The following is a 13,496-nucleotide window of genomic DNA, read 5'->3' on the forward strand; positions in this document are numbered from 1 at the left end:
AAAGTGGGTAAAGTCATATTGCTTTACTGTAGAGTCATAAGCTCTGGAAGCAGTAGGTTGAACATCTATACTGTCACTGGTACTTGAAGAAACTGGCTTATTGGAAGTACCTGGAATTTAGTGCAAATACTGAAGACATGGCCTTATTTATGCCATTGCACTGGCATATGTCCTTCCTTACAGGCAGGTTGCTTTTCTGCAGTGGCTGGAGAGGTAGAAATGCTAGAAACATTAAAAGATCCTTGGTTTTCTTATATAGTCAGTGTTTGAAATCCATTCAACAACACAGCTGAGTAGCTTTATTTCATTGCAGCATAATTTTTGATTTTTATATAATGGATGGTTTGCAGCCAACACAGCCATCTGTTCTCAGGCAAATTGCGCAAAACAGAAGATGCACTTGCCCTAGTGACAGATCCTGGCCTTGTGTTATCTGTGCTGTGGATCTGATCCAGCTGAGAAGCAAAGCTCCTTGCTTACCGTGCAGCACCTCCCTCTGCAAAGGCAGGCTCAGACACAGCCCATGTGCTCCCTTCCCACCCACATCAGGTTTCTCATTTCAGCTTGTGAACCACACTGGAAAGCAAATCAGATCCCATCTAATATCACTACATGATGCACTATCACTGAGACAGAGGTCCAAGAGCCCATCCCTTCCCAAAGCTGGAATGCACGTGTCACCCCCGACACCAAAACAAACCTCTGCTTCTCAGACTCGCTCTTTACCTCAGCTCACCTTCAGCCTTTTGGGTTTGGACTCCTCAGGAGTAGATGAGAGCCAGGAACTTGCCAGTCATTCTGGAGTTTCCAAAGGTACTGTTACTTTCTAATTAAAAACTGAAGATCCTCTAAGGGAGCCAGTAGCAAAGAGTCACGATTTATGAGCTCGCAGGCTGGCAGGGAGTCAGGCTCTGTGACTGTCTGCTCCTCTTTCAGCCTTTTTATAACCTCCCAGTTTTCCCCAGCTGACCCATCCAGCCCCCACCAGATGATTTCAGTCCCCCAGGTGACATCTGTCCTGCAGAACCTTCAGCCCTCTCACATAATGAGATGTAGCCTTGCCCTGTACCTTGGGCACTTAGCAGTCCATGGGCACTTTTTGCCCAGGATGGAGGAGGTGACAGAATGGTGAATACTCTCCTCTAAGGGCAGTTCACAGCCAGATGGATGCATTGCATTGGCAATTTAAAGAATTAGTTTCAATTCCCAACACTGTGCTGATAACCAGAGAGCTGGATGCAGTAGGGAGTGTTGCACACTAAAGTTAACTGCTGTGGCTTTTGGATTTTTTATGTGATGATACCCTCAGAATGTTGTGATCATACCCTCAGACCTTTGCAAGGTGCCTGAGCATCACCTGTGGTGAAGAAGCACCTCAGAGGCAGTCATGGGTAATTTGTCTTGGGAGCCTGCCCCCGGGTGTTAACACTGCAAGAGAAAGCATATTGCACTCAGTTATGTTTGCAACTCAAACTCAATCCCCAGGCATTTTCAGCTGCCAGGTAAAGATAGGCTTAGGGGCTTGGGGAGACCATCACCCCCTCCTCCCGGCCCCATGGGAGATGCATGTTCTGCATCAGGGTTTCCTGGTCCTGCCTCTGCCCCCTAGACTGCTTAATCTCCCTTTATCCCAGCTGTAACTGCTCCTACATATTAAACAAAAAAAGAACTTAAATATAAGAAGTTGTGGGAAGCTGAGGAAATTCAGTTTGAGGCTATTTTTCTTTTTTAATGGCATGTGGAATTGCTGTATGGGATCCTAAACTGGCCTGCAGACAAGTATTTTGTAAACTTAGAGTACATACAGCCTTCAGTTGTGCTAAATGCAGGGGACAAAAATCAAGAACCATATAAGCCACTGTCCAGACCATCTGTTCAAGTCCTCTGCCTTTCATATCTGTGTAGCAGAACATAAATTCATTATTAAAATAGCTTGGCTGTGCACAGCAGCTGCTGTAATTGCAAAGTTATGCAACTTTAAATGGGAAATTATGAAGTAGTTAAAAGCAAGAAATTGAGCGGTTTTGGTAGAAAGGATTTCACAAGTCAAACATGAATAGAAGTGCTCTTCTAGTTATATTTTCAATATTTGAGGGAAATAAGATTTACTTACAGTTCAAAGTGAGTGCAGGAAGAACTGCAGGGGAGCTGTTAGACTGGGGCAGAACAAGGCTGGGCATGAGTTGTGGCATAAGCTGCTGGTGACAGCAGACCTTCCATTCCTCAGTTTCCCCCATGAAATGCAGGGGACCATGACCTTTCCTGTGCAGAGCCCTGGCATTTGAGTTCCATCCCTCCCATGCAGTGCAGTGCTGCAGGAGCTGTTGCAGATCCAGGAGTGGGAGAACTGCCCCAGCTCATGATCACAACTGTCATGAGCCTGGTTCCAGAGCAGGACCATCATTTTGGGCAGCACTGCACCGCGATCCATCCTGCAGCACAGCTGCTCCTTCTGCCTGCTGAACAGAGCCTGGTCTGCACCACTTGTATGTACAGCCCCTATCAGAACAGGTCTCTTTGGCCTTCTGTGGAGTCTTCTTCCTTGCTCAGACACTCTCATCATTCAGCGAGTACAGCAATTAAAAAATTGTCTGTGTATAACAATGAAGAAATGAAGACAAATCAGCTGTAAGTTTTTAGAAAAGCTAATATTGCCCGCTTTGTGATAGACATGAAGTTGTTGAGGAGCCTTGTTCTGTTGTATGTATAATTACATTAAAAGCAAAGCCTCTGCTATTTTGTTTTGTTTCATCCTCACATCTTCCCTCTTTAAGTCAAAGTGAATCTGATAGATGGATATCAACTTTCCATATACTGTTTGTATAAGCCTCAAATAGTAAGGGGTGGGGATAAAAAAATCATACTTTTTTAAATCAGCAGATTTTTGTAGTCTAAGAAGAGAGGAAACATTTTAAGCTGATATTTTTAAATCAAGATAATGCCAGCACTAACACTCTTTTTACCCTTCCCCTTCATCCAGGTATCACTGTAGATAAGCACGGATTTATTTACTTCGTTGATGGTACAATGATACGGAAAATTGATGAGAATGGTGTGATCACAACAATAATAGGTTCAAATGGCCTCACATCAACCCAGCCGTTGAGCTGTGACTCTGGGATGGACATCACTCAGGTAGACACCTCGTTTTTATGTGTTGTCACTTTGATACACATTGTAGAGACAGATCACTTGCCTTCTTGTACCAAGATTGTATATCGAATATGCTGGATGAGTCAGATAATTCTCAATGGCACAGTATGGAGTAGTTCTTCCACTCACATGATTATTTTAAGGTGTATAAATGTAAAACCACACTTGATTTTTTTCCCTGGAAATGGCCTGTGAATGTATAGAGGGTCTTATGTAAAAAATACAAACTGCTTTAAAAAGTTGCTTGCTACTCTGAGATAGGTCTTCTAAGAAGATAATCAGAAGTTTAAAGTGCTTTCCTTTAGTCCAGCATTCAGACTGATTTGAATGAACTAGTAAATGGGAAAAAATAGATATTCTGTTTACATGTAAATCTGTTCTAAGTCATGGAGGAGCATTAGAATAAGTAATTACACAACAGCAATATTGTGGTGAAACTATTGCGTTTCAATTTCTCGAAATACTTTTCAGTTCTTATGTCAAGAGCAAAAAAATATGAATAGTAAAAGAAATAGGAATAAAAGAATTTATCACATCTCTAGTTCATACTAAAAAAGAAATATGGATAATCATGGAGAAATGTAAATGGTACTCTTGGCCAGTCAGCGAGCCATACCTACAGACAGCACAAGGAAGGACTTGGCCTTTGCCAAGAATTAATTGAATTAATCAGCTTCAAAACAGGGGAGAAGCTGTACTTGAAAAAATCTTGAGGCATTCAAGTGACATACTAAGCTATTACGGTTTGTGTCAGCTAATAAGCAGGATCAGGTTAATTTTTCATTTCATTTTCTCCCTGCCCTTTCCTCTGTCCTTCACAACTGGAGAATCACAGTTAAAATTCAATGCATAGCAATGGTAAGAGCTTGTTGCTTGTTTCTAAGTAGATTTTGAGTAATAGCAAATGCCTGTGGTCTTGCATTCATATACCTGAAAAATGTGGGGTCAATGTTTTGGTTCGTTCTTAAGAAATTTCACAGGGTCAAATGAAGGGATCTAATGCTGCTGTCACAGAAGCACTCGGGGATTTTATTACTAGAACCAGAGCAGGAAGAGGTGTCTGTGTTCCATTTCACATGTCACCAAATCACAGAATTCTTAGGGTTGGAAGGGACCTCTGGAGATCACCCAATCCAACCCCCTGCCAAGGCAGGGTCACCTGGGGCAGGTGACACAGGAATGCATCCAGGGGGGTTTAGATGTCTCCAGAGAGGGAGACTCCACGACTTCCCTGGGCAGGTGTTCCAGTGCTCTGCCACACTCAACATAAAGAACTTCTTCCTCATGTTGAGCTGAAACTTCTTTGTCTTTTGTGTGTTTAGTGTTTCAGTGGATCCTATGTGTTTGCAAATGTGGAGAGGGGAACCTCTACCTCCCTGTTCCCTGTTCTAAGACAGACAGGCCTTCGTATTCTCTTGGGTCCAGTTGATGTGTAATTATTCCATATAAAGCACAACAGGGTCAACTGGCTTAGTTGTGCTAAACCCAAACTTAAATTAGCCTGGTAATGGTTTTAAGATTGCACAGCTTCTGGGCACCTTGGCTCCTGCTCTGGCCCCTTGCCTTGAGGCCAGCCTGTCCTGCAGGTGCTGAGCAGCAGCTGCCAGCCAGCAGCATTCCCGCTGCACTGCTGCCCACCAGCTGGCAGGAGCTGTGCTTCGTGGAGCCCACAGCTGCCTGGAGCACATGCACTTGCTTCTTGGATACCTCTAACAACTGCCTGGGGCACCCATGAGCAGATCAGGTATCTCTGAGGTCAGGGAAGGGTGCCAGGTGCAGCGTCTGCTCCCTGCCTTCTCCTTCTGGATCTGCACTCTCAGGCTGAACAAATAATGGCTTTATTTGCCTAATGTAATATGTGCTGTGTATTTGTGTTCAAGTTTTTGCTGATTTTGCTCAGTAAGAAAATGTCTCACTAAATCTCAAATAGGGAGTTTTAATCGTTTTCCTTTTGAAAAATGCAACTACCCATTAGCAAATAAGTCTCAGCAGGGGGTCTGGCAAATTTAGAAATAAAATTATTTATTTATTAAATTAAAACTGAATTTTAGGAGGAAACATTTTGGGCTGAAATCAAATGTGGTAAATTTGTAAAATAGATTTAAATAGCCCTAAAATCCTAGTTCTTCATAGGTTGGCTACTTGCCAGAAACAAGTTTCATTTACTTCACCCTACAACATAGTTGCAATGCCATGGAGGATGGGCTTCTGCCGAGTCATAGGTAAGAAAATAGATGTCATAGAGCAAATCATTCTTCATTCTTCTGGGGTATGGTCTCCATTTCATAGAAGCAGGAATAAACACTTTTTTGTTTCCCCCTGGAACACTTCAGGTGTTTCCATGCTGCAGGAAAATACGGCTGCACATTTCGCAACATTTTTCAATTTTGTCAGTGTTTGGGAAACTAAGACATGGTCTTACCCATAAATTGAAATAATTAAATTGTGAATGCATGACAGTAAATAGTCTAAAAAACATAGTAAATTATGGCATATAAACATGTCCCTAAAAAGTAGACAGTCTCATTTTCTAAGGGTAGCAATACTATATAATTTTCTGTATATTTTTCACTAGTAAGTGAAGTCTGGTAAGTGAAGTCACAATGTGGACACTCTGCAACACGAAGCCTTTGGAAGCATTTCTTGTTTGGAGGTTTTGTTTTGAGGGGGTTTAAGTATACCTCTTTATTGAAATTTTTCACAAAATCCAGACCTTTGAGGTATTTTGCATACCCAGTAAATCATAGACATGAACTAAATACCGAGAATGCATGTTCTGAAAAGTAACTGTATCAAATTAGCTCGATCATCTTCTTCCAAAACTGTTGCTGATAACCAGAAAAGCCTATGAAATAATCACACCCCCTTGAAGTCAAGCATGTTAATCTGGAATTATATCAATGAAAAAAACGGAATGATATTTTCACTTAGAAACAAGTGTATATCCTTGCAAGACTGCTGAGTTTATTCCAGATTGGCATAAACATAAATTAAAAATTAATTTGGCCCATCTCCACTTAAATTAGTTTTTGGCTAAGTTACAAAGGCATTTAAATCACGAGAATGTGGGTTGCTCACAAATTGTGTATTTAGAGAAACTTACGAAATAGGTTAATAAAATCATTTCTCAAAGCTAAATTTGTTCTGACAGTAAAATCAACAACTTGCCCAAAATCAGTATTTCTTAATTTACTGAAGTACAAAAATGTACTCTTGGAGTAAATATGTAGAGTAACTGTCCATTGCAAACACCACCATAAATGACAAGCTTTAGCTTTAAGGCATTCACTTTAATAAATTAGTTGATTATGAGAGTGTTTAATCATTTGTTCCAATATCAGTTTTCATGGTATTATTCTTGGTAATCGTTATGTGCTTGTTATTTACCACCTTCTCATTCTTAAGCATAATATTCTGCATTCATAACCAGGGGAAGAAAGGACAGATGGGGCTGAAAAGATTATTATATGTTGTGGCAAATAAATGACCAAGCTCTGACTAATTACTTTGATCTCATACTTCACTGGGGGGATTTTAATCTGAATTTAGAAGGAAAGGGATACTCAGTTGAACTGTTTGTATGGTCCACCAGCATTCTCAGTACTGTTTCAGCCTGTTCAGAACTTAGATGACTTTTCTTCTCTGCACAGATCATTTCAGTGTTCTTCAATTAGTTAATAGAGAGAGCAAACCTAAAGAAAATGGTTCTTCAGAGCTATGCATGTGAATATCTATGTGGATGTGCTCAACACTCACTGTTGATGCCAGGACCTCAGCAGACACCTACATGAGCCACAACAGGAGTGCCAAGGGAAGGGACTTGGATGGAGAGAGAAAGAAAAGAGATGGGATCATCATTCAGTTTCACTGCCTGATGGCTTTGGGCTGGATCCTTGTCTAGACCAGAGGCCTCTCTAGATTGTTTTTTATCTCACATGTATACACTCTCTTCATGTTTGCCCATCTCTAAGTTACACTGATATTTTTTAGCTAGTTTATTGATAGCAGCTGAGAGCACATTGTGTGGGTATGTGTCTGTCTGTCTGTCAGTATTCTTTTCCTCACAGTAAATTAAAAGCTTGGGCCAATTTCAAACAAATTTGTAGAGAAACACCCACCTTCACAGCAATTAAATTCCTACATGTTCCATAAAAAATATTAATCCAGCTGGAGGACAGAAACCTAAAGTGCCCTTTCAAGAGGAAATATTGCAGCATAAGCTTTCTTTTATTAAACTCCAGAGATTCTACTCAGGATGTAATAAATGCCCCATTCACAGGAAAACTTCATTTCGCGCTTGGATCTTATTAAACTCCCAAGTCAGCCAGCCATGCGACAGAAGTCCTTAGGAAGCCAGACTGCATCAGATCCAATGTTCTTGGAAGTTATATTGATGTTGTGGGAGTTTTTGTGTGAAAGTAAAAACACTGCAGCTCATCTTAAGTGATAAACTTTGCTGTTCTGTCTCCAATGCTACAGTGAAAGCTGAGGAGAGAATTAGCAGATATTTCTACCATCTTGCAATTTCATCCTGTATCTTTCCTCCCATGAGAAATATGTGGGCTGAATTTCCACTGCTCCAAACCACAAGTCATTTATATCTGTGTGAGTGGCTGCAGGTATTATTTGGGAGCTGTTTAAACCAATCTTGAGCACAGTCACTGCAAATACAGAGACCAAACATTTGCAAGTCAACAGAAAATGAATCCCAAGAGCTTTTTCTTTGCCTGTAACCATGGTCTTGTTCTCGTACTTATGTCAGTCCCACTAGGCACGAGTCTGTGCCAAAGCAATAGCTCCGACCTGATTGATGGTGTTAATAACTGTCACCGCCGTGTTCCAAAATGAAAGGTCTGGTTGGAAGACTTTTTCTTGGCATTTGCACTTCATCAGCCTTTGTTCAGCAGTTCTCCACGTGAGGGAACCATCTATATTGTGTTGCCTCACATAAACTTCAGTGACACTGCAAAATGTTTTGCTCCCTTATAAAAATGTGACAGTGTTACTTACGTAGGCAATTTGCTTGCACAGGTCAAATTAAAAGGCAGATTTCTAGAACAGGGTTTAAAGGTGACCCATGCATGGCAGGAATGTTGTGTCCTGGACAGCCTGCTTTGAATGATGGAGAAGAGGGGAGAGGGTAATAAGTGATGCTGTTGATGACCTACTTGAAATGGTGAAGCGAGAGACAGACTGCTGGGAAGCAGGAGTGAAGATGAGCAGAATTGCTTGAAAATGTATTATATATCTCAAAAATGCAAACGCTGACATTGCTCCCGCAGTCACAAGTGCTGCAGGCGCTCCCCAGCAGCATCTGCACAGGCACAATATGCTTCAGTGGCATTGTGGAAGCCTTTTGAGCAGAACAAAAAGCTCCCAGGACATGGTGACCTCGCTTGAAAGCAGCAATGAGGGTCTGCTCATCAGAGCAAGCACAGCCTGAACAGAACTTTTACTGGGTACATTTGGAGGAAGGAAAGAAAAATGTGAAAGACAAAAATATGATCTGATACCCGGGTGAGAACAGGAGAAGCAAGCTGCCAGCACAAAACCAAATTAATTCTAGGCTGAAGTACTTCTAGAATATTGCAGAGCAACTGCAAGATTACAAGAGGCTGGTTAATTAATTAGTATTGTAGGTCAGAACACACACTATTCCTTTAGGTATTTTTCTACATACCCAACATTATAAACTGCATTCTTGTAAAAGCAGAAAGAAGAAAAGGCATCTTTTAACACTATATGCACAATATTCTAATTCTGCCATCAGAAAGGGACAGCTTTGTTTTCACTGTAGCAAAGTATTGCAGAACTGCTCCTGTTCTTCCTTTCCTTTTAGTCCTCTACCTGTCTTTTGATACATACTTTTACCTATGAGCAATTAATGCAGCATAAATATTCCAAATTGCAGAACAAAGGCACACAAAGCAGAAATAACAATTTATAGACCCTTTTATTTTATTTGTGGTCTTCCCTTACAGAAGACTTTCAGATCTTTTTTTCTTTTTAGAAAAGAACTCTAGTATTTTTTCTGGTGTTGCTGGATGAAGGAGCCCACAAAGCTGTTATTTTTTTTCCAAAATAAAGTCGTCTTGTTCTCTGGTTCTTTTTACTCTACTGCTTAATTTCATGTTCTTTCTTCTCTGGCTTTGCTGGAGTGGAAGTCGTGGCCCCAGCAAAGTCAGCAGCTGTTTTGCCACTGACTTCAGTGGAACCAGAACTTCGCCAAGCTTAATTGAAAGGGTAGTGAGAGGTGAGTGTGCAGTAAGGAGCAACTGTATCTCACAAGAAAGTATGTGCTTCTGAGAAATAGACCAGAACAGGTCTTCACTGAGGCATTTTCAAACCTTTTCAAAAATGAGGTGTCCCTGCAATTAATTAAGTGTTACTCTTTGGAAACTGTAAGTCTCTACAAAATCGTTCCAGCCATAATAGCATATGCAGGAGCAAGCAGTCACTAGCATCCATACTTGGAAGCAAAACCAAGCTGAAAGCCTTTTTAAAAAAGGATCTTCAGGTATAAGGGCAAATATCTTTTCCCAGAGGTACAAGATTAGCTAAGTAGCCTCTCATCAACAGAAGCTGAGAGAAAAGAGGCTCATAGTATTAAAACCTCAGGTGAAAAAAAGTCTGAGAGCTCATAAATCAAACTTGTAGGTGTACGATGTCATTTTTTGAATATCAAATAGAAAGCAGGCTGGTTTCGTCAGAACTAATTTATATTCCAATCAAATCATTCTATCACTGAATTTGAAACTAGTCATAGACACAAGGTAGCATCCAATGAAGTCACACTGCCATTTCTCCCTTAAAGCCCAAATATTCTGTTTGTATTGAGCACCTGCAGAACAGCAATTTATTTCAATTATCTGCCATAAACAATCCATTATGACTGAGTAAAAGACTATGTACATTTTAATGAATTCTTCCAGCGATTGCATCCTTTCCTTTGATTGTTGAGGCAGTATTAGACACTTGATGGGGAAGTGAAGGACACCTCTGCTCATGACTTCCCTCTTACTTCCTGCTACACAAACACAGGTGGTTTTTTTCTTTTTTAAATATGTTTCTAAGAAGCAAGTGCTAGAAGGAAGAATTTTCTGTAAGAATTGGATGGCTGGTGAGAAGGGAGCAGCTCAGCCCTGAGTCCAGGTGCTCTCAGATGCATTCTTCCAACTAGAAGAAACCTCTACACTCACCAAACACTGCCTGCACATGCACAAAGCCCTTGCACATAACCATCCACCAGCTCATCAAGCTGCCTTGCCACCCCAGACTTTCTCCAGTTCACCCACCACCTGTGTCACGCTGCCCAGCTCCACAAACTCCTGACCCTCTCTTAGGAGGGCTTCCCAGATGAGAAACCTGTCTTATTTTGGTCTCTCCTGTCAGTCTTTCATGAGCAACCAACTTCTCTTAAAGCTCCACCTTTTATTTCATATGTGCAAGTAGCCTTTGATTATCTCTCTTATCTAAATATGGTTTCAGCACGATGGAGTAAAGTGGATCAGTTATTTTTGGCAGAAAATTATTATCTCTACTGTGTTGAATTGCACTGTGGAAAATGTTCAGTACAGCTTTGTCAGACTGGTGGGAGTCTGTAATGTGTTGAGATACATTGGTTACTACATCTGTCTTTTTTCATCTGTTGCAGAGACATAATGGACAAAATGTAAGCATGAAGGAGATATTGATACCTAATCTATTATCTGTATGTGCATATATGACTGTGTCTGTATACATGCAGGTGTATGTGGTTTCTTCATACACTGCAGAGGTACCATAAATAATCAGATAGTGAAAGCTGGTCCCTGCCCCAAGTCAGGGCTCCAAGCCCCAAGTCAGTCTGCTGAGAAGAGAATGTGGTTGTTCAAGGGAACATGCAGAGGCAAAGCAAGCAGGCAATGTCCCTCCTTTTGTTTTAATCCAGTGGTTCATTCACATCCACTAGCAAGGTTTGCCTGTGATTTAACAAACAGCTATTTTGATTGAGACAATTCCTACTTTAGCCATGCTTTTTTCAAAATCGTCAGGACTGGAACTGTGTGCATGTTGCTTTCCTCCTCTCACCAGGCAGTCCTTCACATATTTATGGGCCAAAGGACCTCCCACAGATGTAACAGGTTTTTTGTGTTATGAAGTGAATAACAATAATAACTGAGCTCTGTGTGGAGCTGTCTTTACTGCCTCTGTTCCAAACCTTTCAGATTGCACACTGTATTTGGTTTGGCCACTTGGAAATGTTGCACAGCTTTTTTTTAGGGAGGAGCCAGGGGAGCGACAACCAAATGGTTGTCACAAGTCTGGAGTTTGAGGGCAGCAGGCACCAGAGGTGATCTGTCCTGCAGAGATGTCATACACTGCAGGGATAGAAATTCTTGCATTGGCTTGGTCAGAGTAAGTACCATGGCAGGAGCTGCAGCCTGGGCAGTGACAGGTAAGAATGCCTGATTACATCTTTCCATGATACCATGTTTGCTGCAGCATCTTTTCTACCATTGGCTGTGCCAAGGGAAAATTAATGAAAAGACACTGTGGAGGAAATAAATTGCAAATGTCAAGACAGAAATGGGTTCTACCCATTTGTAGTGTGCCACAGAGAGGGTGTTCTTAAAGCTGTGCATTATGGGGTTCAGGTCACAAAGAGCTGCAAACAGAATGATAGAGAGCACCATTTTATACAGTATGTTACTCTGACAATAACACATTTACAAACAAATTAGTTAAAAATGTCTGGAGGACATTCAGCTTTTATAAACTGGGCTTCATCTCCTGCTGATAGCTTCCTTTGGGATGAGTATGCCATGCAAAATGATACACTGCCTTGGAGAATAAATTTACGAAGTTTAGCAATGTAGGTCACATTGCAGGAAATCATAAATGTCTGAACATCACTCAGTAGCCATTCAATCAACTGCTCAAAGCAAAATGGGAAACTGAGCAGTGTGTAGTTGTCTCTAGTGAGAACCAGGGAAAGTCATGATATGATTTAAAACTTTTTAGGTCGTCCATCCATATGTACTATAGTTTTATTCCTTTTTTCTTGCCACTTCAGAATTAAAATTCTTTGTCCATATCAACAGTGACAATAAAAACAATGTGATTTTTGCTATCGCTACCGTAAGCTATAAGTGTGTGGGGTGGCTCATGAAAGGTGTGCCAGAAATTTAGGGAATCAGAAGAGTTCAAATGGTTGCAACTTGTATAATTAGTCATTGTGAAATTATTTTTGTATGCTTTCAGTCAGCCAGAAGGATTTATGCTATTTGCTTTTTTTTTTTTTTTTTTTTTTGTTTTTTTTTTTTTTTTTTTTTTTTTTGTATTTTGTTTGAAGGAATAAGGAAGAGATTTAAAAGGACATTTCTAGACCTAGTACTTGCTAGGGATTCCTTTATCTTTCTGGGTCTAGAAGCTGCTGGAAGCCTGAGATCCAGATATTTAGAACCTCACTAGAGATGTTGAGGGTCGCTCTGAAGGCATCTAGGACTTTTTAAGGTATGCAGCCTTTCTAGATCTACAGCTCATGGAGCAGCAGAATCCATGGCTTCTGGAGCATGGCTTGAGAGCCACTGGATCTTTCTCCTGGAGTCATTTGAAAGCCTTTTAGAGCTTTTTCTTAGAGCCTGCCTGGCATTTCTGTGGAGCCCTTTGAGCCTTTCTAGGCCTGAAGCCATGCTATGCCTTTCCAGATCTAGAACTCAGCTACTGAAAATCAAAAACTATTTATTGATCTGATTAGGAACCTGGTGCAAAACTAATTTCAGGTGCACTTTTAAAATCTCTTTTCTAGAACCTTTTTGGAAGGCTAGAAAAGAGAATGCCTCTCCTTCTCTGTCCAAGTTAATCCATCTCAGGCTTGAGATATGTTATTCAGTCAAGTGGTAGTTATTGAATTTTGCTTAAAAAGCTTTAGTCCTAAACGTTACCCTTGTAAGCTGTTCTGGCACAGTCTGACAATGCATATCCAAATATGCATCACAGCAGTAACCAAAGCCCTGAACTGACAGAAATTTAAAGCAGAGAGTGCCTGCTTACAGTCTCAGACTAGACTCAAACATTCTCCAGTGCATTTTCTTGCATTTAATCAATACAAATGCTCACACCGAAGGGTTGCTGCACAGAATGCTGTTGTCTTGTTTGTTCTGCAAAATGCAAGGTGCCTAATTTTTTTCTGTTAGCTGTTTGAAGTAGAATGTGTTTGCTTTCTGTTCAGCACCTCAGCTAGTTTGTTGGCATTCATTTTCCTCAGTTGAAATACCTATTGTGTAAATACTCAGGAAAGAATTGCAGAAAATCATCTTGTGATAACAATTGATCTTGGTGCTAATTTCTGTAAAAGTAAG

General features: G+C 40.8%; 1 protein-coding gene across 1 annotated transcript in view; it reads left to right on the forward strand.

Annotated features, from left to right (window-relative positions):
* Positions 1 to 13,496, forward strand: part of TENM1 (teneurin transmembrane protein 1) — a 304,289-nt gene that overhangs the window by 257,122 nt on the left and 33,671 nt on the right. Inside the window, exon 23 of the mRNA XM_053955867.1 lies at positions 2,981 to 3,135. Coding sequence (XP_053811842.1) covers positions 2,981 to 3,135 — 155 coding nt within the window. The remainder of the gene's footprint in view (positions 1 to 2,980; positions 3,136 to 13,496) is intronic.

The sequence above is a fragment of the Vidua chalybeata genome, chromosome 14 (assembly GCF_026979565.1).
Source record: "Vidua chalybeata isolate OUT-0048 chromosome 14, bVidCha1 merged haplotype, whole genome shotgun sequence".
Lineage (NCBI taxonomy): Eukaryota > Metazoa > Chordata > Aves > Passeriformes > Viduidae > Vidua > Vidua chalybeata.